This window comes from Tyto alba, unplaced genomic scaffold (genome assembly GCF_018691265.1).
Source record: "Tyto alba isolate M040663 unplaced genomic scaffold, T.alba_DEE_v4.0 Super-Scaffold_20, whole genome shotgun sequence".
Lineage (NCBI taxonomy): Eukaryota > Metazoa > Chordata > Aves > Strigiformes > Tytonidae > Tyto > Tyto alba.
This window is the reverse complement of record NW_024881283.1, coordinates 10,085,421-10,110,401: the sequence shown is the minus strand read 5'-3', so window position 1 is coordinate 10,110,401 and position 24,981 is coordinate 10,085,421. Positions and strand designations below refer to the sequence as shown.

At 56.1% G+C, this 24,981-nt stretch overlaps 4 protein-coding genes across 8 annotated transcripts in view; 1 reads left to right on the top strand and 3 right to left on the bottom strand.

Annotated features, from left to right (window-relative positions):
• The first annotated feature begins 1,701 nt into the window (after window positions 1-1,701).
• Window positions 1,702-4,665, top strand: LOC116963135 (protein eva-1 homolog B). Of its 2 annotated transcripts, none has more exons than XM_042793770.1 (3): window positions 1,702-1,969; window positions 3,635-3,739; window positions 3,835-4,665. In XM_042793770.1, exons 2-3 carry the CDS (start codon window positions 3,673-3,675, stop codon window positions 4,266-4,268), a joined length of 501 nt encoding a protein of 166 aa, XP_042649704.1. In that variant the 5' UTR covers window positions 1,702-1,969; window positions 3,635-3,672; the 3' UTR covers window positions 4,269-4,665. The 2 variants fall into 2 exon arrangements, with proteins under 2 accessions (XP_042649704.1, XP_042649705.1); XM_042793771.1 differs by lacking the exon at window positions 1,702-1,969 and adding an exon at window positions 2,773-2,852.
• A 958-nt stretch (window positions 4,666-5,623) lies between these two features.
• LOC116963132 (basic proline-rich protein-like) lies at window positions 5,624-6,826 on the bottom strand. Its single transcript, XM_042793843.1, has 5 exons — window positions 6,723-6,826; window positions 6,531-6,592; window positions 6,167-6,440; window positions 5,980-6,043; window positions 5,624-5,881 (listed from the first exon to the last, which is right to left on the bottom strand). The coding sequence occupies exons 1-5, from the start codon at window positions 6,812-6,814 to the stop codon at window positions 5,843-5,845; spliced, it is 531 nt and encodes a 176-aa protein (XP_042649777.1). The 5' UTR covers window positions 6,815-6,826; the 3' UTR covers window positions 5,624-5,842.
• A 233-nt stretch (window positions 6,827-7,059) lies between these two features.
• Window positions 7,060-10,042, bottom strand: LOC116963134 (SH3 domain-containing protein 21-like). Its single transcript, XM_042793551.1, has 7 exons — window positions 9,964-10,042; window positions 9,115-9,190; window positions 8,949-9,003; window positions 8,744-8,844; window positions 8,574-8,672; window positions 8,124-8,395; window positions 7,060-7,069 (listed from the first exon to the last, which is right to left on the bottom strand). The coding sequence occupies exons 2-7, from the start codon at window positions 9,145-9,147 to the stop codon at window positions 7,060-7,062; spliced, it is 570 nt and encodes a 189-aa protein (XP_042649485.1). The 5' UTR covers window positions 9,148-9,190; window positions 9,964-10,042.
• A 988-nt stretch (window positions 10,043-11,030) lies between these two features.
• The window catches only part of LOC104357462 (thyroid hormone receptor-associated protein 3), a 34,261-nt gene continuing 20,310 nt past the window's right edge, over window positions 11,031-24,981 (bottom strand). For 3 of the 4 annotated variants that reach the window (XM_042793605.1, XM_042793606.1, XM_042793604.1), the window contains 9 exons: window positions 22,053-22,958; window positions 19,872-20,612; window positions 18,774-18,946; window positions 18,222-18,333; window positions 17,888-17,972; window positions 15,313-15,497; window positions 14,535-14,727; window positions 13,730-13,879; window positions 11,031-12,577 (listed from right to left, as the gene is read on the bottom strand). In XM_042793605.1, the coding sequence (XP_042649539.1) occupies window positions 12,356-12,577; window positions 13,730-13,879; window positions 14,535-14,727; window positions 15,313-15,497; window positions 17,888-17,972; window positions 18,222-18,333; window positions 18,774-18,946; window positions 19,872-20,612; window positions 22,053-22,958 (2,767 nt within the window). In that variant the 3' untranslated portion in view covers window positions 11,031-12,355. The remainder of the gene's footprint in view (window positions 12,578-13,729; window positions 13,880-14,534; window positions 14,728-15,312; window positions 15,498-17,887; window positions 17,973-18,221; window positions 18,334-18,773; window positions 18,947-19,871; window positions 20,613-22,052; window positions 22,959-24,981) is intronic. The other variant, XM_042793607.1, reaches the window with a different exon arrangement.

Sequence of the window (24,981 nt, the reverse complement as noted above, 5' to 3'; positions counted from 1 at the left end):
GAAGGGGCTGGCTGAAGTCTCTACTGTATTTGTTCCCTAGCTTATCTTGCCATCCCAGCCTCGCCATGCAAACCTGGGGCTGCCTCTGCTGTCCCTGCGTGGTGCTGAGGCGGGAGAAGGATGTCCCGGTTTGTCACCTCGTGCCACTGGAAGAGCGTTTGCCTGTGCTGAGAACAGGAACGATTGTTTCTGAGCCTCATTTTGTGAACTGGATGCCTGTCTTGCCAGATGAACTGTTCTCACACAGAGGTCCCAGGGCTCCCGCTCCGGGCAGCGGCTCGCCGGCTGCTCCCAGCCCCACGCGGCTCCAGCATCGGCCACCCTCAGCCTGGGCACAAGGAAAAGGGGGAGCAGGGGTGGGAAATGCTGCCGTGGCCTCGGCTGGGGGGGCTGGCCCTGCTTTTCGGGGCCAGCTCTAGCACCCCGGTGAGTGCGGGCAGGGAGGGAGCAGCAGATCTCTCTGTAGCGTGGTGTTGCCTTCTCTTGCCCCGGGCTGGGGCAGCGGACTGCGTCTGGCCTGGGCCAACCTCCGGGTGTCTTGGTGGGGACACAGGGATTGACCTGAAACTCCTTGGCAGCGTCGGGCATTATGTCCTGCCTGCGAACTCGCCAAAGCCGCTTGGCAGCGGGCAGGCAGGGAATTGTGAACACTAATACAGACTAGAACAGTTGCACCAACCCCAGCCAGCTGAGCCAGTAGCCTGAAGTTTTAGCCTTATTTATTTTAAAGAGGGTAGGTCTGTCCTGGCACACCCCGGTGCGTGCCCATCACCCCCCTGTGCCACCAGCAGCAGAGCGGGGACCCCCAACCCCTGAGCACCCCCAGCTGGGGCCCTGCTCTCTCCAGCTGGTTTTCTCCTGTCTTGTTCCCACTTCTTTATGTTTTGTGGTGGTTTTTTTTTGTTTTTTTTTTTTTTCCCAAAGTTAAAGCAATATTCTGGGGACTCTGCAAGGCTGTATCATACCCAGTATTCCTGCGCACCGGTCATCGCCAGTAAATCACAATTGTATTAAAGCAAACTGGAAGAGGAGGGAGGGGGTGTGGGGAGGGCAGGAGCGGCTGGGGGGTGCGGGCGGAGAGGCCGCCCTGTGAGAAGGAGCCTGTTGTAAGAAAAAAGGAGAGAAAGAAAAAAAAAAAAAAAAAGAGGAAAAAAAATTTGTATAAAGACATTATTTTTGTACTACGTCAAACCTACTCCTGCATGTCGGCAATAAAACTTCATACCGAGAGCCCGGCGCGCAGCGACCCCGCGGGGACAGGGGCGGGGGGGGTGTGGGGACACGGGTGGGTTTGGGGGGGGGGGGGGCGTTTGGGGGAGCAGCAGCCCTGGGCCTGCAGGAAGATGTGGGGAGTGTCCCGGGGGGGCCTCGCAGCCCTGTCCTGCCCCTGGGGATAAGGGTTGGGGCACGGAGCGGTGTGTCCCGGCGTCCAGTCCCTGCCCTCGGCTCTGCCGGCACCGGAGCAGCCTGGGCTGGGGGGGGGGGCTGCGATGGGGCTGGGGGGGGGGGGCTGATGCCCCCCTGCACAGCCCCACGGCGGGCACCCAGGCCCGGGGCAGGATCCTGCCTGTCCCCACGGCTCCCCGGGCTGCGGCGCAGCGTACGGGGCGCTTCGCCCGGCCGAGACCCGAGCCCGGGATGCTCGACCGGGGCGGGAGGAGGGGGGGTCCGGCACTGCCAGGCCTGATCCTGCGGGTGCTGAGCAGGGCCAGGAAGGGGCCCGGCTGGAGCTGCCCGCCCCACCGGGGCGGCTCCGCGGCCGGGCTGAGCGCGGCGTCCCGGGGGAGCGGGACGAGCCCCGGCCCCGCGCCCCGCTCGGCGCCGGGACGGGGCCGCCATTGGCTCCGGCGGGGAGCGCTGACCGCCCGCCGAGCCGGACTATTTCCTGTTGCTGCGGCGTTAACGCCGAGCAGACCCTCCTCGCTCTCCCCTCTCGCCAGCCAAAGCGCCCCGGGCTCCCGCCGTCCCGGTGAGTACCGGCCCCCGGGCACCGGCACGGGGCTGCGGGGTGGACGGGGCACCCCGGAGGACCCCAGCGCCCTGCGTCCCCCCCCCGGCCGTGGCGGGGTGTCGTGGATCTGCCCTGTCCCCGGCTTGAGTTGGGGGCCCCCCTGCCGCGACGGGGGGCGCGGGGATGGAGAGAGCTCAGAGCCGGGGGGGGGACGGACATGGGGCTTAGTTCTGGGGGGACACGGGGCTGAGTGCTCTGGGGCTGTGCCCGCAGGCACACCGTACCCCGGCGCCGTCCCGCTCTGGTACCCCCGGGGTCCGGGGCAGCCCTGGCTCCGGCGGGGGGGGGAGCTCACTCAGCACCCCCTCCCTCCATCTGTCCCCAGGCTCACGCACACCCCGTGCCCACTACAGCCGCCCGTCAGCGGGTGCTGAGCACCCCCGTGGCCCTGGGGCCAGCCCTGCCACGGGCAGGGCCTCGGGGGTCCCTGGAGCCCCATGGCGGGGCTCTGCCTCCCCTTGCAGGGGCTGGTGGGGTGGCTGCTCTGCGGGGGGGGCACCAGGACCCTTGGCCGTGTTTTGGGGTGTCCCAGAGTGAGGGGCTGCCCAGCCCCAGGACGTGCAGCAGCACTGGGCTGTCTGGGGATGGTTCTGCTGATGTGTCACATTTTCTGCATTTCTTTCCTCGTTCCTCCCTCCCTGGAGTTGTTTCTGGGAAAAGAGCTCGTCCCCTGCCAGGGCCCGGCGCTGCTTCGCCTCCCACCCTGCCCAGCCCCACACCTTGGGGGCCACGGCACCCCACGGCTGAGGGGGGACCTGGCCCCACACTGCCATCGTGGGGACAGCGAGGGGCCGTGGGGACGGGCTGCTTGGGGCCAGGCGGGTCCCGGGGGCAGGAGGAGGTGGGTGCTCACCCCTGCACCCCAGCGTGGGGCTCAGACACCCCATCCCCGGTGGGGGGGTGTCGTGGAGGAGCTGGCACAGGGCACCCACGTCCCGTCCCAGGGCAGGTTCCTGCGGCCGGCCCCACTGTGGGAGCGCGGGGCAGTTTTTCCTCTTGCAGCGGGGCCGGTGCCTGCCCCTCGCCCGTCCTGCCCGGGGGCCGCAGGAGCTGGGGGGGGGCCGCGGGCTCAGCCCTGGTCCCTGCTGCCGGCCTTTGCCCCCGCGCCGCAGAGCCCCGCGGCCAAGGCTGGAGCGGGGCCGGGAGCAGCACGGGGAGCGGGGACACGGTCCTGAGGGGCTGCGGGGGGAGCACACGCGTGTGTGCGTGTGTGTGTGTGTGCGCGCAGGCAGCACCAGCTCCCGCGTGCCCCGTGGGCAGCCACGCAGGGCTGTGCTGGTCCCGCTTGGCACCGCGCTCAGCCCCGTGCGCTGTGCCCAGGACCAGGGAAAGCCTGGCCCCGGGGCCACTTGCCGCCGTGCCCTGGAGGAGCCGTGTCCCCCCCGGTCCCGCAGGAAGGACAGAGGGGGGCGGTGGGAGTGGGATGGCCCCGGTTCAGCACCTGGGGAGGGGGGCTCAGCCCTGGATGGAGCAGCCCAGCCCCGGCCCGTGCTCAGCGGGGAGCCCATGGGACATGGTTGCACCCAAGCATGGCCCCGAAAGGGAAAGAGGGGGACTCTGGGGTGGGGTGTGGGGGGGGAGGGACCCCCAGTAATGCCTCACTCAGCCCCTGTGTCCCCCCAGATGCCAAACACGCGCCATCCCCGGGGACACTGAGCAGGATGGAGAGCCGCAAGCGGGACATGGAGCTGCTGAGCAACAGCATGGCCGCGTACGCGCACATCCGAGGTGAGCCTGGGGGGGGGACACGGCCCGCGGGGGTGACCTGAGGGCCACCGGTGGCCCCGTGGGCCAGTCCCTCATCCCCGCTGCTCCCCCCGCAGCCAACCCCGAGACCTTCGGGCTCTACTTCGTGCTGGGCGTCTGCTTCGGGCTGGTGCTGACCCTGTGCCTGCTGGTGCTGCGCCTCTCCTGCCAGCCCCCCGCGCGCCCCCCGCCCCGCCCCAGCGACCTCAGCGAGGACGAGGAGGACGACGAGGAGGAGGACGAGGAAGAGGAGGACACCGTCGACCGCGCACCGTCCGAGTCACTGCTGCCGGTGACCGAGCTCCCGCCGGACAGCCACGGCCCCGGGGACGGGGCTCTGGCCGTCAACGTCTTCGCCTCGGCGGAGGAGCTGGAGCGGGCGCAGCGGCTGGAGGAGCGCGAGCGCATCATCCGCGAGATCTGGCGCAACGGGCAGCCCGACATCCTGGGCACCGGCACCGGCACCCTGGGCACCGGCACCGGCACCCTGGGCCGTGTCCACTACTACTGAGCCCCGGCACCCTGCCTGGCTCCAGCCCCCCCCCGGGTAGCTCAACCCACGGCGGGAGCTGCCCGGGACCCGGTTTGGGGTCAGGACTGGGGAGGACAGTGCTGGGGCTCGGGGGTCTCACTGCCCCCGGGTTGGGGGAGCTGCCCTGGAACAGCCCCGCGCCGCTGCCAGCCGGACCCGGGTGCCACCGGCACCCCCACGGCCAGACTCATCCCCCCCCCCCACCAAGGGACACGACGCACTTTGAGCCATTGGTACGATGGTTGGCACCCGCCGAGCACCCCCGGGACCCTGCAGGGACGAGGACAACGCCAAGGCCAGGGCTGACCTTGCCGGCCGCAGGTGCTGGCTCCGTCAGCTCAGCACCAGCGCTGGGGGGAGCCCAGGGCCGGGGGGAGCCCAGGGCTGGGGGGAACCCAGCGCCGGGGGGAGCCCAGCACCGGGGGGGGCCCAGGGCCGGGGGGAGCCCAGCGTGGGGGCCGCGGTCGGGCTGTTCGTCCGTGTAAGATGTGGGGTCCTGCCCCAGAAACATGGTGCTGTTACAGACTGCCTGGAGCCCAGCGTGGGGGGCGCGGGGCGGCTGCGGCTGCTGCACCGGCACAAGTGGTGCTTGGAGGGGGTGGGGGGGGAGGTCCGGTCGCCTCCCCTGGCCAATTCCCTCCCCCTGACCCCACTAAAATTAGCCGGGTCCTTTCCGGCACAGCCGGGCCCTGACCCAGCGCCGGGGCGGATGTTTCCCCGCTGGGCTCTCGGGGCGGTGGGTGCTCCCCTGGGACATGGGGCCACATCCTGCCTCCGCTCCCGGCCCAGCTCCGCAGGGTGCGAGGGCCCCGCTGCCCCCTCCCCAGCCCCCTCCCCGGCAGCTTTACAAAAATAGCTCCTTCCCAGGCCAGTCCCCCGTGCTGCCAGCGCCAGCAGGACCCAGATGTTTTCCAGATGTTCTCCCGGCCCCACAGCGGTGGCTGGAGGCCAGGATGGGCTGGGGCTGGGGCTGGGCTGGGAAACGGTGCGGGGGCTGGAGGACGAGGAGGAGGAGGAGGAGGAGGAGGCAGAGGCAGCTCTGCTTCTGGCCCTGGCTCTGCATCCCAGCCCGGGACAAGGTGCAGGGGGTGGCGGGGGGCACTTGGCCCCCCCCGGGACTGGCTGGCAGAGGCCGCAGCCCTGGCCGTGACTGCCGGCACGTCCACTCCCAGCACCTGGGGCTGAGCACTGCAGGATCCAGCCCTGAGCTCCAACCGTGAGCCAGCCCTGGTGGGACCCCCAGTGCCACACTGGGACACCCCCCCCCGTGCCCCGCAGGGACGTGGCGGCCCCTGGGCTCTGCCCGCGGCAGCACCCACCCAGCCCAGCAGCACTCTGCGCCCAAAATAGTTTATTTTCAACTTTATCTCTACACCCAGGGATTGTTGCGCAGCCTCGGGGGCCTCGCTGCAGAAAGCTGAGCTGGGGGCAGCGGGGTCGGGGAGGGGGGGGCACAGGGCGCAGCACCCACATGGCACCCAGCACCCTGTGCCACCCGCCTGCCCCACATCCCTGGGGCTGCAGAGGGGTGGGCACCGCAGCCCCGCACCGTGCTAGCAGGGCAGCACCTTCCTCACCCGCTCGATCTCTGCCTGTGGGGAGAGGCTGTGAGCACTAAGGGGGGGGGGGGGGGGGGGGGGGGGGGCTAGGGGGACCCCAACATCGGGGCAGCCCCTGGCCAGGGACTCACCTGCAGCGCCTGGCGCTTGGCCCGCTCCTGGCACATCTCCTGCCGCATGTCCGCCAGGTCCCGCCTGCAACGTGCCGGGGATGGCTCAGCCAGGGCCGGCAGGACCCCGACGGTGAGCAGCTGGGGACACCCCCCCCCCCCCCCCCACCACCACCACCAGCACCCCGACACCCCCGACCCCGCTCACAGGTGCTGGACTCGCATCAGGTCCACGAGGATGTGCAGGGAGCGGACCTCGGCCTTCAGATCCTCCAGGGCCAGCCGCTCCTCGGGCCGTGGTGCCACCGGCACCTCCGTGCTCCGTGGGAGAGGGGCACAGAGCCCGGCCGGGGGCTGCTCCCCCTCGCAGGGACCCCCCAGGGCGAGGCTGGGCGGCCGCTGGCCTGGCACCCGCGGGCGTGTGGCAGTGGGGTGGCTCAGCTTCATCGTGGTGACCGGCACCGCGTTGAAGCCATCAGCATCTGCCAAGGAGAGGGACTCAGCAACGGGCACGGCCCTGCCGTGGCTGCAGCACCCAGCGCTGGCACCCAGCACCAGCACCCAGCACCCACCTGCGTCGCTGGCTCTGCCCCACTCCGTGTCGGCTGAGGCGCAGGGCTGGGGGCCGCCGGGCCTGGGGACGGCAGGGTGGTGAAGCGGCACAGCCCCGTGGGGCACACTCCAGCCCCACTCCGGGGACCGAGTGTGGCCATGGGCACGGCCCCGGCGCTGGGGCCATCGAGGGGTGGCCACGTGTGTCTTACTTGCTGGCTGGTATCAGGGCTGGTTTGGCCTTGGCAGGGACGGGGGGAGCGGGGGCCATCCTCTTGCTGGGGGGGAGCTTGGCCGGCTCCATCCTCACCGGTGCTGGGAGCTCTGGGGAGAGGCGGCAGGAGTGGGGCTGGGACCGGCACGGTGAGAGCGGGGCAGGAAACGCTTCCTGCTGGGGAGCCCCGGCTGCGGCCGTGCCCTGGCACTGGGGACCTGCCCCAGGCACAGCACGGGGGGGCCTGTCCCGTCCCTGTCACCGTCCCTCCCTCCTCCCCCCAGCCCCAGCTCAGGGACCCACCCGGGTGCTCCCCCTCCTCATCCCTCGCTGTGTTACAGGCTGCTGGGGAGCAAAGGGGCACGTCAGCCGCTGGGGGAAGGACCCTCATTCCATCCCCCTCTCCCAGAGAACCTTTTGCAGGGTGGGGGGCAGTGGGGTGCTGGGGAGGAGGCCCCCCACAGGCAGGACTGGTGGGAGACCTCACCCCATGGCACTCCTGGGCCCGCGGGTCCCACCAGCACCACCTACCCCGGCCGGCAGCGATGCTCGGCGGGGCCCGACCAGCCCGCTGGCAGCTCTGCCCACCGCCCCCACATACCCAGGGCGCTGTCTGCTGGGTGGGGGCAGCCACCCCCCTGCCAGCCCCGCACCCATCCTTGCACCCAGCCCCGCACCCAGCCCTGCTGCGGTCGGCGCTTCCTCTGCACGCGGCGGAGCAAGCCGCTGCAAACCTCCCCGAGCCCGCCGGCACCGTGGCACGGGCAGGATGCCGTCCCGCCGCCCCCTGTGGCACAGCAGCAGCCCCCTGACACCAAACCCGGGGGGCCCACGGGGACGAGCCCCCCAGCAGAGCAGGGTTCAGGGCACCAGGCCACCGGCACGCACCCATGGGCCACCCTAGGCCCATCATGGGCCACCCTGTCCTCATGGCAGGCCAGCAGCCCTGAAGCCACCCGGCCCCTGCCACCACCAGCACGGCCCTCGCCGTGGCGGCCTTGCAGGCACGGTGGGTTTTACCCACCCGAAGAGACGGCTGCAGCCATGAAGGCCACAGGGATGAGGACAGGGACGAGGGCACCCGGCCCCAAGGGCACGGGGAGATGCTCTGGGGGGGCCCCGGGGCTCCATCGCTCCCAGCGGCACAGGATTGATGATGCCCGGAGCTGCCCGGGGTTCCGCCAGCCCCTGCTCCTCTTCGGCAGCTCCCCCGGCTCGCGGGGCACCGGCACAGCGTGGCGGCAGCGCGGCCTCACGCAGGTGCTGCTGCCGGGATGGTCCCCGGGCGCGGGACCCCCGGGGCCACGGCTGCTCCATCCTACCTGCCAGCGCAGGGCTGCCCACGAGGCCGTGCCGAGCGGTGCCGTGCCAGGCTCCCCCAGCTGCCACGGCCCCACACCGCGCACGTGATGCTGGAGGAAATCGGCTCTGCGCTGGGAAGGAAGTCGAAGCAGAGAGCACCTCGGTGCCGGTCCACGCCGCATCCCTGCGCCCCATGGGGCTCCTCCTGCCCCCCGGCACAGCCGGCTCCCCGGCTGCCCCAACCCACCTTGCGCCCGGCCGCGGGGCTGCCCGGCCGTCCTGGTGGGACACCAAGGAGCCCGGGGCCGGATGGCCGCCGTGGCCGCACTCACCGGACTCCACATCCCGGGATGGCATTGCTGGCTTCACCTGCGGGAGAGCGGGGTTGGGTGAGGACGGGGCACCGGAGCAGGCAGGGACCACTGGCATGGCCACCGCCCCACGGACACGGGACTTCAGCCCCATGGAGCCCACCAGAGCTCAGGGTCTGGCTGCGCGAGCCCCGGGGCAGCACAGACTGGGCAGCTCTGGTGCAGCCCCCGCTCACCGTGGGCACCAGCGCTGGCAGGAGCTCCACGAAGTTGCTGGGGAAGAGCCCTCGCCGGTGCTGGCACTGCCCGTCCCACCAGCCCTCGGCCTCTGTCTGCTGCGGGCAGGGCAGGAGTCAGTGCCGGGGACCAGCCCCGGGGTCACCCCCCATCCCCGCGCCCCCCTCACCTTGCTGAGCACCCGGACGACATCTCCCCTCCGCAGCGGCAGCTCGTCCGGCAGCTCCGGGGTGTAGTCGAACAGGGCCCGGCAAAGCTGCGGCTCCTGGTCTGCGCGGGAAGGGCAGGATGGGGCTCACGGGGTCCGGCTCCTCCCCGGGGTCCCCTCAGCGCCCCGAGCCCAGGGGAACCCCCCAGGGCACGGGGTGACTCACCCAGCTCGGGCGGCAGGAGGGGGGCCGGGCGCTGCGCCGCTGGCCACGGCTCTGCCTGCGGGAGAGGGGATCTGCTGCGGCACGAGGGTCCCGGCTCCCAGCACCCTCCGGCTTGCAGGGCCCCACATCCCCCCAGGCTGCCCCAGCATGGGACCCCCCCACCCACCTTCTCCTCCGGCACTGGGAAGGGCTTGGGCATCTGCTTCAGTGCGGCGTCTCGGCCTCGTCGTCGGGGCAGGCGCCTGTGGGAGCGGGGAGGGGGTCCCCTGCCGCGGCTGAGCCCCGAACGCCAGCGGGGAGCGGAGCCCCCAGACATGGCTGTGCCCCACCACGGCTCTGGGTGCCCCCCGGGAGCTGCACCCGCAGCCGACAGCCCCACAGCTCAGCCCGGCCCCACCGCCGGGGCACGTGCCACGGCCCCACTCGCGGCACCAGCAGCGTGGAGACCCCCACACCACCGGGGCAGCTCCCCCAGAGCCTGCGCCCAGCCCTGGCACCCCCCGGCGCAGGTGATAAGTTGGGGACCCACAGTGACACGGGCCAGGGCTGCTGCACGGCAGCCAGAGCGCGGGGAGCCAGGAAATTGCCGCATGGCAAGAAGGGGCCGGGAGCCGGGGGGCAAACCAGGGGCAGAGCCGGCTCCGTGGCGTTTGTGCTGGGGGCAAATGTGGGACCCCAGTGGTCAGGGCTGCTGGTGCCACTGGGGCTGCTGGCGGCTGGCACCCGCCTCCGAGACCTGAGGCTGCAGCGTCACGGGGCAAAAAAAAAGGGGGCACCCACTCGCCTTGCGGGGGCTTGGTCTCCCCCGGTGTGTGACCCCGGCCGATGCACGGGCTGGGGGTGTCGCTGCCCCAGGGTGGGTTCAGCAGATGGGGGGGGAGAGGATCCGCGGCTCTGCCACTTCTGCTTCGCTCCGCCCGGGAGGCAGCTCCCCCCCTCCCCGAGCTCCCGTGGGGCCAGCGGCCCCCCCGGCCCCCCCGACAGCACCCGGAGGCAGCCCACGGAGCGTCCCTACCTGAGCCGCCCGTGCCACCGGCCGCAGGAAGAGCTCAGGCCGGAGTCGCACCCGGCCCTGCCCGGCGGCTCAAAACCGCCCCGGGTCTCGCCACGCGTCTGTCACCTTCGGCGCGGAGTGGGGAAGTGAAACCCAAACCACAGAGGGGCCGAAACCCACAAACCGCGAGCGCCCGGGGCCGCGGCGCTGGGTCCCTCCGCAGCGGCCGGGGGGGCTCTGAGCAGCCCCAGGTCCAGGCTGACAGCACGAAGGTTCCTTTAGAGCAAAACGCATCCGAGCCCCGGAGCGGGGAGGGGGCCCGAGGGCCAGGACGGGGCAGGGAAGGGCGAGGAGGGGGTCGGGGTTTTTTGGGGGGAGCGGGGAACGTGCTCGACCCTGGGTCTGACCCTTGGGGCAGCCGGGCTGGGCACGCTGGGCGCCCTCCCTCTGCCCGTTGGCCCACGGGCTCCAATTCAAGCGGGAGGGGAAACACGAACCGTTAACCCACATCGCCGGCCCCGCGGCTGTTGGCCAACCCCGTTCACCAGCAGCAGCCAGGAGCGCTGCCCCACGGCGCAGCCCCCAGAAGGGGCACGGGGGCTGCCCCCCAGCACCCCCCCACTGAAACCCCACAGCGAGGGAAAAGCGTTTACCGCCGGGCACCCGCGAACGCAGCACCGGTTTACTCCTGCCCAGCGCTGGTGTAAAAGCCGGGTGCCTGGAGCCACCACCCGCAGCCGGGAGTGGGGCTGGTCCTTCCCGGGCACGGGTGGCACAATCCTCACCAGCTTCAGGGCTGGGGGCTGTGTCCCCCCCCCCTCACCCAGTCCCTGCTAACCCCAAGGGGTTAAAAGATCCATTACCTGCCTAAAAATCAGCAGCCGGCTGGTTTTTCTAAGCCGCCCTCCCGGCTGCCACAGCCCCGTCCCCCCCACCTGCAGAAGCCACAGAAAAGCGGAACCTCTCGTGCCCGGCCCCACGGAGCTGCTCGCCACGGCCACGGCCGCCCCACGGCACCGCCGGGTTTAACACCCCTGGCCCACTCACGGCTCCTCAGCCCCCGCCTCACAACACAAAACAAAGCAGAGTTACACCTACTACTTCTTTTATTGTGTTTTATTTGCATAAACAAACTTCAGGGCTTCGCTAAACAGGAACTGTTCAAGTCAAAACAAACCAAACTCTAGTTGGTGTGTGTGGGGAAACAGCACAGCAATCCTGGGGAGGGGGAGGCGGGGGGGAGGAGAGGGAGAGCGGTGTCTTTACAGCACGTGCACCCTCGGCCTCGGTGCGTGGGCATGCCTCTCCTGCTGCGAAGGCTCACTGACTCAGCCAGGGAACTGTTTGCAAACTTCTTCAGAATATTTTTTAAGTAGAAAGTAAAAAGAAATACATCGTAACGGCCATCCTTAACCAGCACAGGAGGGATTCGCCTTTTGTTTTTATAAAAAGATTAATAAAAAATATTGAAAAATTCTCATCTCCGTTTATATTTTTAACCTAGTAGAATTCTGAAGTTTCTTAGAAAACTATGTTACCTTGGAAAGAGCACTCAAGTTCACAACCAGCTGCAAAGAGGATACACAAAATGCCTACAAGCAGTTCGGGGCTCCAGCACACACCAGGCCTAACAGTGTACACAAACAGTGGTGAAAGTAGGGTGGATTTTTTTTTTTTTTTTTTAAACCATGCTAATTTTGTTAACTTCCAACATAAAAGGAAAACAATAATTTTTAAAAGGCCCTAAACTCAACTGTTACATAAAAAAAAAGTTTTTTTTAAAAAAATCATAGCAGTTTGGTCCCAACAAGTTAACATTTAGATGTTTATTCACATGCTTCATCGTTTCCTTATTTATAAGAACCAAAAATAGTTTCCAAAATTATCATTTAATTGATGTTACTACATACGTAAAGGCCTAAAATAAGTAGAGTATGGATTTAAAAAACTGAATACACAACAGGGGAGAAAAATTTGAACTGGCGAGTTAATCCTGACCTTTACTATTTCAAATTAGAAAAGAGAAACATAAAACGTCAAGACTACCAGGTTAAGATGGGCACAAACCAAAATCCACATTGTCTTCAAAGCCTGTTACCAAAAGATTAACTGACCAGTCGATAAGGTCGCAGATGAGAGAAAAATCTGGGATCTCACCCGGTACTTGACCTTACGCAGTCCAGAAGGGGAGTCTTTGGGAAGGTATACTCCACGAGTGGATCCAAGCATAAATGATTGATCAGTTCTAGTCCACGCTTAGGGAGGCTGGACTCTGGAAATGCAGTTAACTCCGGGATTGTTTCAGAGCTCCTCTGCAGGGCTCTGCTCAGCACTCGAGGATGGCCCTGACACCCTCCAGCACCCGGCGGTGCTGCCCCCCCCGCCGGGGCTCTCGCCAGCGCGGACGCCGCGGCTATTCGGCCGCTGTCTGTAGGGTGTCCTTCTCCTCCCTGTTTTCCGTTCCGCTTTCGTCGTCCTCGATTTCTCCTTCTTCTCCGCTGAATTTGTCGTGAGCCCACTTGGGGCTGGTGCTCGACTTTCGGAACATGAAGCGCCCTCTGCCCCGGGGGAAGGCGCCCCGCCCGCGGCCTCGGTTCACCCACTTGTCCGCTCCTTCGCCCTCGCGGTCGTCGTGCTGCACGGGGGGGGGGGGGGGGAAGCCAACAACATCAACTCTGCCTCGCGGCCCGCAAGCGGGCAGCCCCCAGCGGCCTGCCCGGCTTATGCCGCGGTGACCACCGCTCCCCCGAGAGAACGGCCGCCCTGGCTGGGGGAGGAACAGCCGGAGAGGAAGGCAGGAAGGCACAGCCACGACCCTCCTCGGGCACGGCGGCCTGTCCTTGCCCACAGGGAACTCTCTACAGAACATTTCGGGGTAGGCAGGGAACGGGTGTCGAGGGCCTGGAGCGCCGTTGCCGGTCGGGCAACCCCAAGATTTAGGTATCCTACACATTTCCCCTCTGGTTTCTCGCCAGTCAAACCGCTCTGGCAGCTTCAAGCCTTTACTGCCGGGTACTCGGCGAGTCTAGTAACGCGTGCCGCTTCCAGGACTGCTTTGTGTGAGCTACAGCAGACGCAGCTGGGCCAAGCTGACACAGACCACGTCACTGGGCTCAAAACTGATCCAGTTCTGGAAGTAAAGTGCAGCGTAGAAACTGGATAACCCCCCCCAAAATTACAATTCTGCCTTCAAGTGAGATCAGGGGAAAACACAGTAAAAAAAAAAGAATAATCAAGGCTTGCTCGTTTGAGGCAAAAAACTGGAATACTGTATTATTTAATGAGAAGATTAGGGATCTCAAGTACTCCAGGAAGAGAAAAAAAATCAGTGAGCGTCTGTTTAAAACCACCCCTTTTTTCAAAGAACAGTGTCAGCCAGGATTCTCCTCGATTAATGCCCGTTAGTATGGCAGGCTGCTACCACCCCAAAGGCAAAGGAGCGGTGCTGACCCAATGCAGGAAGCTGGACACTTTATGGGGACAGAAGAACCAAGAAACACAGGCCATCTGCAACAGACTCACAGACCTGAGCTGTGTTTCCCACAGTACTGTGAAACACGTGCTTCTAACTGGCCTGTAGGATTTCAGAGCGGCAAACCACTCTACAACAAACAGAAACAAGTTCTCTCTAGTCATGAGCCAGAAGCTCCCTGGGAAGAAGTGTCACATGAAGCCTTAACCTGGTGCATTAGATCGTCCAGCTACAGCTGGCGCTTTCACCTCTAAAGCATTTAGGAACAGATACACCTGGAGTGTACATACGTGTTTCAGTGCTTCAGACACATACCAGGTAGTACTTCTTGCTCTTAGGTGTGTACTCCGGATCCCACTCCTCATCTCTGTTTCGCTTCTGGAAGTCATTGTTGCCACCGCTGTTGCTGTTATTGTTGCCTGAAAAGTTGCCTCTGCCCCATCCTCTCCCTCTTGCTCTGAACTGCTGCAACAGCAAAACAAGGAAGAAAAGTAAAATGGTTGCAGTGGCAGTGCCCTCCCACCCCCAGACAGCTTCCAGGGCTACCAAGGAGATACAACATCACTTCTCCAACCATCCAAGAACACCTTTAACCTAGCATTAAAACAAGAGCTCAGCACACTTTAGGCTCCTCCGATCACACAGCGCATCACAGTTTCTATAAAGCTGTTTTAAGATCATGTAGAGGCACTTCCCAAGCACCCAAGAGAGAGCATCTGACAAATGCAATACGCACACGAGACAGCCACGTAACCGCGGCCTGGGAACTGCCAACAGCGAGCGCGGTTACGACCAGGGCTCTCGCTCTGGTAGCCTAACCCCAACTGACGGATGCACATCACGCTGCCCTTCGGGGTTGCTCAGCAGCTCCTCGTGCACAAAAGCTTCCAGGCTTGATTCTGCTCCATCTCGAGCTCAACTGCCCAGACTACATTCTCTGCACCCCGGCCTGTGCTCCACACACTGAGCAATCGTATTTCGGCTCAGCATCCACAACCAGTCGACGTCTCTGGGGGGTCTCTCCTTCACAGTGTGCTTTAACTGTGAGAGTGCAATACACAGTGGCCCCTTTTTGGCCACTCTGGGAACTGGCACTTGGGGTGGGGTGGAGAACACTTACAAAGGTCCCTCTAGCTCTTCCTCTCTCATTCGGACCAGTGAACTCCTTAGTCCCAAGCCGGGACTTGTCAAAGCCTGTGGTGCTTTCCTCCCTCTCCTCAGTCTCCTCAGGATATTCCTCCGCTTTGACCGAATGAGAGGACCGCGAAGATGACGAACTGGATCTGGATCTCTCACGTACCCGTCGGTGTTTCCTGTTTCAGCGACAGGAAACACGAGGTGAGGGGAACACCAACAGGGTTAATAACTCCATTGGGACTTGCTTGGTACAGAACTGCTTCTGTATCAATTCAACGCTCATTGTCAGAAAGGAAGAGCCCCAGGGAGAGCTCAGCATCAGCTACAGCACGCAGATCTAACACAAGTCCCAAGTCTTCTCCAGAAAGAACCTGTTGCTTCTTTCTAAGGTGTTTACACCATCAACTATGAGATAAGCATGCACCTGCAGAGCTTTAGTCAAATGGAAAATTAAGCTAATAGAAAAGTACTGAATGAACATTAAAGCAGAGTCATTTAAACCTGGCCATTCTCATTAACACAACAGGAACAAGGAGAAGTGACTCACCCATTCTGTCACATGGAGCCTTCTCATTTACCTTTAACAGTTATTTAGTGTTTCAGCTAGATATAATAATATCAAGATGACAGGCAGAGGAATCGTTCATGCCACTGGAGTTTATGCCAAAAGGTGTACAACTATACGTACACGATGTCGTCTCCAACCTTAACAGCAGAAACACGAAAGGCAGAAGGAAATGGCTATTAGGTTTCCTACATACTTTTTCTTTGAGCCTTTGTGACTTTTCTCCGTTTTCTCAGTTGATCTTTCCCTTGAGTGACTTGAATCTCTCGAATCCACTGATTCCCTGGATTTATCGCGTTTAAGATCCCTTTCCTTATGTTTTTTACGGCGTTCAATATCAAGGCGCAGGTCAACAGGGTCGTCCTTATATTTCCCTTCAGCCTACAAATGCAGGGAAGAGGGCAGAGTTTAATACAAAGGTTTGCAGTGCACCAGTTCAGCACCATTACTTTGCTATCGACTGCACAGACTTCTGGAGAACAGGAGTTTATCTGAATACTATTAATAATCCATTTTAAGACGTAAAATAGTGCACTATTAAAATAACTTTTTATTTGTCAGAAATCCGTTTTTCCTACTGCTTTTTAAGATCGATGCTTTTTAACTTTTATTCCCCTCTTTTAAACAGCGTTAGAATAAATAGCCTGGTAATAGGGGAAGGAGAAACACAGAAGCTGACACTTATTGTACACCACAGCCAGTGAGAGATGAGAACAACTTGGAAATCCAATCCAACTGATTATGTATCACAACTACAGCAGGTCAAAAATGTCTAACAGCCCGTGGACGTTTGTTACCGAACAGCAGCATGCTCGCTGTCCTGCTGACAGGCATCATCTAGCAGGGTGGAAGGGATTTTAATCACCAGGTCAGGACACGGTACTTAAGGAGAAGCAGAAGCTGTTTGCTGCTTGGAGATACCCAAGGTAGGGAGTACCGATCAAAGTGGTATGAGATGGAGGCCACGGAAATGCAGCAACCAAGTGCACCTGGGAGAATGCCAGCATCCCATCGATGCGCAGCCTCCGAGACGTCTGTCGGGAAGATTTACTCTGCGGCAGACGTCGCCTACAGCACTCCTTCCCCCTCGAAAGCACCATGCGAGAGATGCCAGGAGCTCACCCCAGGTGAAACGTGCTTCTCCACGCAATCCTGGCAAGCCTACTAATGCAAGCTGACCCTGGTGTCTCGCAAAGCAAAAACCAACCAGCTGTATGAAAACCACTCAACAACTAGCCTTTTTTTTTTTTTTTTTTTTTTTTTTTACATTGTTAATTTAAAAAGTAACTGGTAACGCTTGCTTTGAGTTCTGTTTAAATTGCTACTTACATAATGGATTAAGATAGTTTCTTTAGAAGCGGGGTTACCCACGTATACTTTAGGATCAGTGGCACCTGGATGAGATTCTGCTGACTGCGCACACAGGAGCAGCAGCCTGACAGCGGCTGTGGTTCTGACAAACACTGAACTGAGCAGCAGAACGTCTGCAGGAAGCCTGTACACGGTGGTGCCAGCAACAACCAACAGCCCCTGTGGCTGTGCTCAGCGACTGCTACCGTATTTACACAACACTAGTCTTAGGAACTGTACGACTGGATATGCAACATACATCATATTAATCGTCCTGAATTAAATACAAAAGGATTAGTAATTCTCTAGCTATTAAATTTTTTACTTACATGAGTTTCTAAACACTTTTTTGTTTAAATAAATATGTCAAATAACGCAGGAGTTAGAGCAGGCGTTTTGTTTTGGTATTTTGCTCTTCTACTTTCCCCAGGCAAAGAGCTTTAATTTCTACTCTGAGAATAAAACTGCTCCCAACACGATGGATGACAGATAAGTGACAAAATCAGCAGCAGCTCCCTTATGTGGTACAGCAAACACCTATTTGGGTTTGTGAGGGCACGTCTGTTTCACGGAAGGCTGGCGAGCTGTTTGGAAACCACGTTTATAATACACTCTGCCAAGCTGATGCTCAGAGTTCAGGCCCATCAAATCCATCTCACCATCGTCCATGTCAAGCCACAAGTGTGTTTGGAAAAAATCGAAAACAAATATGAAACAAGTAAGGTTTCAGCAGGACTGTTTAAAATCTCTTCAACGTTCAACGTAAATATGTATGAAGGTGAATAAACAAAGGTTAAAATCCCAAACATTTTAAGTTAAGCCATTTTTATGATTGTTTACAGCAAGTGCAATGGCTTAACATTCATCTACTCAGAAAAGCTAATACACTAAATTCCAAATGGTCTGGTTCTACTAAAATAAGTGCTGAATGTTAAAGTAACAGCAATCAACAGAAATGCTACAGTAAGTTGTTAGAACAAAATTTATCATCTGCTTAATAGTGTATTTGGTTTAGATAAGTATTTAGTTTTACTTTCCTCTTTTTGACATGCATGTCTTTTTGAAAACATGGTTGGAAATATCGCATGTATACAATTGATTTAATAATACTTACAAGCAGAAAAATATCACAAAAAGTCTCTTCTCTCATCATGGGCACTTGTTCCAAAAATCCTCTCTTTTTTCTCAAGCTCACCTCAATTGACTTTGGGGTCATTTACCATAGTCTAACCACTTCACAAAGGTTGTTGATACATTTTTAATAAAAATTAACCCTTTGTAGTTCATTTTTAGAATTATGCCCATCCTTAAAAGAAAAACACAAACTTAAGTAGAGAGTAATTTAAACAAAAACATCACTGTTAAGTTCATGCCCAATGCACTCATTTTGATGAATTAAACTAATCAGAGTAACAGTTCACCTTGAAGCCAGGATCTCTGGAGCTTTTCGTTTCCTCTTGAGAGAATCCATGCTTTCTAAAAGTACTGGGAGATATATCTATCCTCCTAAAAGTAAAGAAAGTGCACAGATATAATCTCGCTCGTAAAAAGAATCTGAAGTTTTCAGATCAAATGTCATTAAAAGCAGACCAGTATTTCCAAAGGTACGTAAAGCTCCCCCCCTCCTTTTTTTTTTTTTTTTTTTTTTTTCCCCTTCTTCCTGAAGCTAGTTATGTACTGGAATTATTCCACAGTTAATGAGAAGGAAATGTGAAGTACCCCTGAAATGTTAAGACAGTGTCTAATGGCACCAACCTGTGGATTTCAGGGCTCTTTTTGTTTTTAGCTGCATCTTGTTCCATTCCTTTCTTTAGATATTTGGTAAAACGTTCATTCAGTGTCATTCCTGATGACCCAAAGTGATGCTCTGTTGGGGGTTTGAGTAAACAATGCCAAAATATTAATACTATTTTTGCAAAAAGACAAAGCACATCAGCCCCAGGGCTTGGTCTAACCCCAGACGCAGGGCACGTGAAGGACACTGCTGATGAGCTCTGACTAAAGCTGCTGACAAATTTCGGTTTCACTCTTGAAACTAGCAGTTCATTCAAGTGAGTCACAAGTTCACCAGAACACACAAATTCTAAGTCACAGTCTCTCTGAATATTGCTCAGGTAAAAACAAGAATGTCTTTTCTGCCTTTCCAGCAGAAAAGTTATTTATGTAAATAAGGAACACTCGTGATCGGGCCGCTGTTCTCATCTAGGACATATCTGCTGGCAACAACTCTCTGAGCACTACCTAGAGTGCACGAAACCTGCTGACTGGGGCAAGGGGGGAGTGAGGATACACGGACTTCTGACCTACCTCTTACGTGATGGACTATAGTCACTATGTGCTGCGCAAACAGTTCAGAAGGACTTCGCTGAGACTGAGCAGACTGAATATGATGGAAAATGGAACGAAATTCTTGCTCTTTTTTGTTGCTGTGCACAAGGTCACGACACAGCTTGCGTTCCTGAGCCAGTATGCCACTTGGACTAGAAAAAAGAACAGACCGCATGAAACAGAAGAATGGGGTAAAGGGAAGCAGTTCAAGACAATGTCTCAGAAGTTGGAAGCTGACTTCATTTTTTATGTAATATTATGAAGGCACCTAAGAACATTCAATAGCATGAGCAGGACGCTTATTTAAACAGCTCTAAAATACACTGATCCAGGTTACTGTAATAATTCAGGTCACGTGTTACTCTGTATTTGGAGGGCTGTGCAGGTATTAAACTCTGACATCCTGTGAAACACAAGCCCGTTCTTACAGCACTAGCTGGCTGTCATCTTTTGCTAAAGTTCCTAAATTCTAGATTAACCTCTAGCACTCCACAGAGCACATTAACACTTACTGGCTACTGCTGTACAAGCGTATTTTCTGGAGTAACTTTTTACTGGCTTAAGATTTCCTGAAGCAATGCTGAAGCGGCTCTCAGAGCTTCCGAGAGTTTCAGTAATGCTATGCTGAGAATGAGACTAGTTAAACACACTCCAAAGAATCAAATGTCATTTAAGTGGCACTGTAACTGTACCATACCACTAAGCTTCTAGCAGCCAGAAACCATTGAGTACCTAACTCTTTCCAGAGCCCGGTGTAGCACAGAACCTGATGCAGAAGCATTTACATTCTGATCTAATCTTACATCTAGTTATAGAAAAGATTAAGAGAAGTTGTTTAACCTTCATGCTTTACCTTCACCATCTGCAAACTGGTAACATCTAACATGCCACCACAAAAAAAAAAAAGGGTGTCACAAATATTATGCCAGAAAAAAATGAATCTCTGTCTCTAAAAAATCCAAATTGTGATGCAATGTTATTTAGCCTTCCTCACACTTGGCAAGCATATGAGGACCTCAGAAAGAGAAACAGGAAAAATCCACTATTTATGCTTCTCAAAAAATAGCAACTACTTACCGTGCAAGATCTTCATCAAAGGAATCCATTCGAATATTCACCTGGGCCTCACGAGTAATGGAAAAGGAGGATTTGCCAGGAGCTAGCCCCTCTACTTTGGTGCCTGGTTTCTCTTTCACCTCAGAAGCCTTTCTTGGCGGGGGGGAAGAACTTTTTTCCTGGCTTGATTTGTAAGTGGTCACTCTGAAATTCTTTTCAGGAACAAACCCCCTGTGACCTGGTTCAACTCTCTTGGTTGCTGGTCTCTCTTCTTTTTTTGATCTTTCAGAATAGCTTTCCTCCTCCATTTCATCAGGTTTCCTTTGCTTCTCTTTTCCAGGCGGCAAGAACACCACGCCTTCCCACTTTCCTGGCCTATCTTCTTCTTGACTTTTACTTGAAGTTGCTACGACTTTAGACATAAATTTGGGCTCATCATCAAATTCCGAATCTTTTCGGCCCTTTGCCTTGTCTTTCTTTTCCTGATCGTCTGTTTCCTCTTTGCCATAATGACTTTCCTTGTGGAACTCCGGGACCTTTAGCTTGTCAAAATCATCCCGGAACTTGTAGCGCTTGGGCGACTGGCTGCCGCGGTATCCCTTCTCGGAGTCAGCTTTGGATGCATAGGAGTCAGATTTTGCCTTTCCGTCTGTTGATCCCAACTCAGAGAAATTCCCTTTTTCTTTACTTTTTTCCTTTTCAACATTTGTTACTTTCTGTTCTTTGTCTTTCCCATTCTCAGTCTTCTGCTCTTCCAGATACCTGTTCATAAAACAGACATTACAATAGTTCTCTTATTAAAAATCAAAGAGGTTAATATTTCAGTTGAAAGCAGTCAATTTTTAGAGAACATCAAGCTATGCATGTACAGAAAGCTGTCTCTAGATCCTAAAATAGTTAAAATATAAAGCAGATAACTCAGTCTGGGTTTAGGCTTTTAGTCCTCAATAAATTTAGCAAGTACAGGAGAAAATGGATTTGCAGAACTGATGAAATGAGGCTTAAGAACAAATAAAAACAGCTTGCCCACAGATTCATTTCAAGGAAAATAGTAACATCTTACCCAATCGGTTTATTTACTTACAAACCTGGTTCAGGAGAACAACACATCAAAACTTTCAAACTGGGCTGTTCTGCTTTAAACAACACACTGGAAATAAAAGCCTCAAAAGCTACTTCAAATTTTGGATGCAAGTTTCATAGGTAAGCTAAATATTTCATGACAGACTGTAAATACAAATAAAAGCAAAAAGGTTAACAGAGGAGAACACTTATTTTGCTGTGAGAAGACAAAACACTTCTGGTGAGAACAACAATTTGGCTAGCTTAAAGCATCAGAGCTATGTTTTAAAACATACGTTAAGCAAAACACTAACTTTGATGAAACTGCAGTTAAAGCCCAAGGACGCTAGTTCAGTGCTTTGGAAAGCCCAAGAGCTACATTTACAATTTTTTTTTTTTTTCCTTCAAGTTTCAGACACTCTTGATACAGAATCAGTTCAAAGTAACCTTTAAAATAATAATAAAGAAGAGATTTAAAAGCACTTGTGAGTGCTACTGTATCTTTTAAAACAAAGTGTCACCTTTACCCACGAATCTGCAGCGGACTGACCCAGCAAACAGAAGCATTAGTACGTTGATGCCTTCTGCAGGGAAGGGTGTCTTAATTTCAGTGTGGATCTCAGTGCTTTAGTTTCTCATACTACCCACATCCACAGGCACAAGCACTGCTGCTACACCTGCCTTAAGCTGCTTGCAGCAGGGCATGCAGTGAGATTTAATTAAATTTTGCTAATTTGTAGTATCTAATGCAATACTAAAACGGTGTCTTTACCTGAAAAGTAACTAACTCAGAAACGCAAGCTTCCAGTGTGCACTGTTAGGTTGCTAGAAAAATCTCACTGGGCACATCTTCAAGCATTCACGAGCTCTGAACAATTCTGAAGGGAACCCGTGCAATCTCTGGGACAGCTCCAGCTCCCTCCAGCACAGGGCCAGGCTGCATCCTGCTCTGTCATTACAGACAGTCCCGGGCCCAAACAGCTTGCCAGCACAGCACCCTGCACGCCCTGGGGCCGTGCTCCGGCGGGAGCCTGCACACCCCCCAAGGACCTCGCAGCGCTCACGGAGAGCGCCCACCGCGCGAGCCAGCTTGGCAAAAAAAAAAACCAAAAAGCGGCACAACAAAAACGCATCACTCGCCTTTTCGAGAAGGCTCCTCCTCCGGGAGCTGTGGTTTCCTCCTTCTGAGACGCACTGTAAATCGAACTGATTGGTGGTGGACTTTTGCACACAGGGCTCTTCCTTGTCGGGCTCAAACCCGCCGAGCAGTGATCAAAGGGGCTCTGGTGGGAGCCTGCCTGAAAGGAGGTGCTGCTGCTTTGTAAAGCAGAGCTCATCTGCGGTGGGTTGGGCAGCGGGGGGCTCGACTTTTGCAGCGGACTTGGCCGAGGAGAACGGCGCCTCACCACAACTGACTGGAGAGGGCTTTTTAAGGCAGGACTGCGTTCCCTTGGGCTAAGTTCAGACACAGAAGCTCTTGACGCTGAACTTGTACCATAGGTGGTCATATCTTGCCATGGTTTTGATCCCTCAGGTGGCTTGACATCTTGAGCCACCGCTCCAGAAAATGGCTGCTCCTTAGCCTCATCACCTTGATTATCTCCTGCAGCCTGAGATGCCCGGGCATCCTTGGAAGATGACTTTTTCTCCTTTCCAGATTTACGCTTGGAAGACTCAACTCGGCTATGATTTGAGGAAGACCGGGAAGAGGAAGACCTCCTTGACCGATCAGAAGATGACTTATCAGAATTTCTAGAATGACTTCTAGACCTTGGCGAAGGAGACCTTCTCTTGGGTGAACGAGAGCGCGACCTCCCTCTACGAGGGCTATATGCTTGGCGATAATTTTGCCAGTTTGACCTGTAATTCCCATATCCTCCTCGGTTATACTGGCCCCATGGATAAAACCCTCGATTTCGGCCACGAAAATAATACGGTCTCCTGTATCCTCTATTATGACCTCTGAAATCCCGGTTCTGATACACCCTCGGATGGTTCCTTTCTCTGTTATGAGATGGAGAATACGATCTTGAACGGGACCTAGAACTGATAAAAGAAAAAAATTACACAAATATTTTAAAGCTTATTTTTCTGTCACAAATTTTTATTGTAAAACTTATAAGAAAAATGAAAAATTCCTTTCTAAGCTTTTAAAAGTAATTTCTTTGGTTTACTCTCATCTAGTTGAGGCATTACACTTTGCTCTCGATAAACTGCAGTGGAAATTCTGTGATACTGCTAAACAAATATTTGACTTCAGGATCATTGCAGAGACCATGATGAGTACACGTTTTTCTAGAGTGAACACGGCTGCTATCCAGCTTCAGAAAAAGTGACTGACCTCAAACTTCCAGTCCGTCACGGCTCAAGGTCAAGGCTATACCTCATATCTCTTCCCCAAGAGATTCTTTATGCATGTCATGCTACTGTTACTGGAACGGGTCCACAATCTTCCGCTTGTGTCCTAAGGTCTCGTGTGCTTTTGAAATGCCGATAATCAAGATGAAACCCCACTTCTTTGCCAGGCGAGTTAAATCGCTACACCTCAACATGAGAAGAGCAGTACTGGAGCAAACGGTGCACCGCTCTATAGTGTTACGTTTCAAAAGGTGCACTCCTTGCCACAGTTCAGAAACCGCGGCTCCGAGCAAGGGGGACAGCGGAGGGATGCGCTCGCTCTCCGGGCCAGTGCCGCGAGATGGCACTGTTCAGTGTCCCTCTGCGCCAGGCAAGAGCGTTCATAAGGAACGGAACTGAATCCAAGACAAGCACAAAGCCTGTGAAAATACAGAATTAAGTGGCAAAACATTAAGGGCTAATCATTCCAATAGTCTCTTCCACTAAAGTTTTGGAAGCTGCAGTTGTGTAACTGTTTAAAAGGCCCACTGTAGCTCAGGATTAAAGGCCAGCTTTACAGTAACTATTTCACAGCTGTTAGAAAAACAAGCTTCCACTGAAAGTCTGAGACTTCAGCAAATCTGCATTAGTAAAACAGAGAAAGCATCCAAACTAGTAAGTTTAAACAGAAAAAGAGATTTTTCCAAATGGAATTTTAGTAAATAATATTTATTGAAACCATTTCCACAGTCCCTTCTTGCATTAAGAGACATCTGGCTCTAACCTTCATTGGTCACACTCCAACGGACGTGTACGACTGCTACAGACAGGCAATACACACCCCTCGGCTGCCCACTCTCTGCTCACATCCCAAACCCTCGTAATGGTCAGGGAACACAACACTGCCGTTACAATTCCTACACAATTAGCATACATGCATGCAGTCAGAGGCCAACTTTAGCTCTGTTTTTATTTCTTCCACCTATCAACTTCGTTAAAGTTTAGCAGGAAGCTCGTTATTCATACTACAGTCATTGCTAGCAAACAGTTTAATGATAATTTGAACATATGCTTCATCCTTTTACTTCAAACAACCAAAAAACCTAAGCAACATATCCAAGACACTTACTCATTCGAATGATGACGAGAAGGAAAAGCAGACACAGACAGCAAGAACCAATTATAATGAGCCCTTGTCAAAAGCACTAAGAACACATATGCTCCCATTTTCAGACAACCGCTGCATTTGTGATCAATTACCAGCAAGGGACCTGTTGTACGCCACTTCCAAAATCTGTTCTGTTGTTTTAGAGAGGCTTGCAGCAAGAAGATTTCACTCCAAAAGTTGCAGAGATTATTTACAATAAATCTTTTTAGAAAAATACAGTTAGCGTTATGCAAAAGAAACACCACAAGTAAAAATTCTCTCAGCACTGCCAGTCCCTGTAGCTAGCCCGCTAATATACACTGCTCCAGTTCTAAAGCACCCGCCGCTTTACAAAAGGTAAAAATGAAAAATAAGGTCATAAAGAAAGCAAGAAATATTAGGCAGACTCCCAACATGGCAATACAACTTAGAACAAACAGTAAAAGTACCAAATGAAGAGTAAAACAACTTTTGTGGTATATGCTGAAGTACACAGTAATGGACTTTTATGCCAGGATACCATGAGACCTACCTCAGAGAATATCCTAACGCCATACAAGATGACTTCTCTGTACTAACCCCCTC

Excerpts from the sequence above, each read along its gene's own strand:
- LOC116963135 (XM_042793770.1), top strand. The coding sequence starts at position 3,673 with ATGGAGAGCCGCAAGCGGGACATGGAGCTGCTGAGCAACAGCATGGCC. Across the intron at positions 3,740-3,834 it reads CGCGTACGCGCACATCCGAG|CCAACCCCGAGACCTTCGGG; the intron begins GTGAGCCTGGGG and ends CTCCCCCCGCAG.
- LOC116963132 (XM_042793843.1), bottom strand. The coding sequence starts at position 6,814 with ATGGAGCCGGCCAAGCTCCCCCCCAGCAAGAGGATGGCCCCCGCTCCC. Across the intron at positions 6,044-6,166 it reads CTGATGCGAGTCCAGCACCT|GCGGGACCTGGCGGACATGC; the intron begins GTGAGCGGGGTC and ends GGCACGTTGCAG. Across the intron at positions 5,882-5,979 it reads CCAAGCGCCAGGCGCTGCAG|GCAGAGATCGAGCGGGTGAG; the intron begins GTGAGTCCCTGG and ends CTCTCCCCACAG.
- LOC116963134 (XM_042793551.1), bottom strand. The coding sequence starts at position 9,147 with ATGCCCAAGCCCTTCCCAGTGCCGGAGGAGAAG. Across the intron at positions 9,004-9,114 it reads TCCCAGTGCCGGAGGAGAAG|GCAGAGCCGTGGCCAGCGGC; the intron begins GTGGGTGGGGGG and ends CCTCTCCCGCAG. Across the intron at positions 8,396-8,573 it reads TGCCAGCGCTGGTGCCCACG|GTGAAGCCAGCAATGCCATC; the intron begins GTGAGCGGGGGC and ends GCTCTCCCGCAG.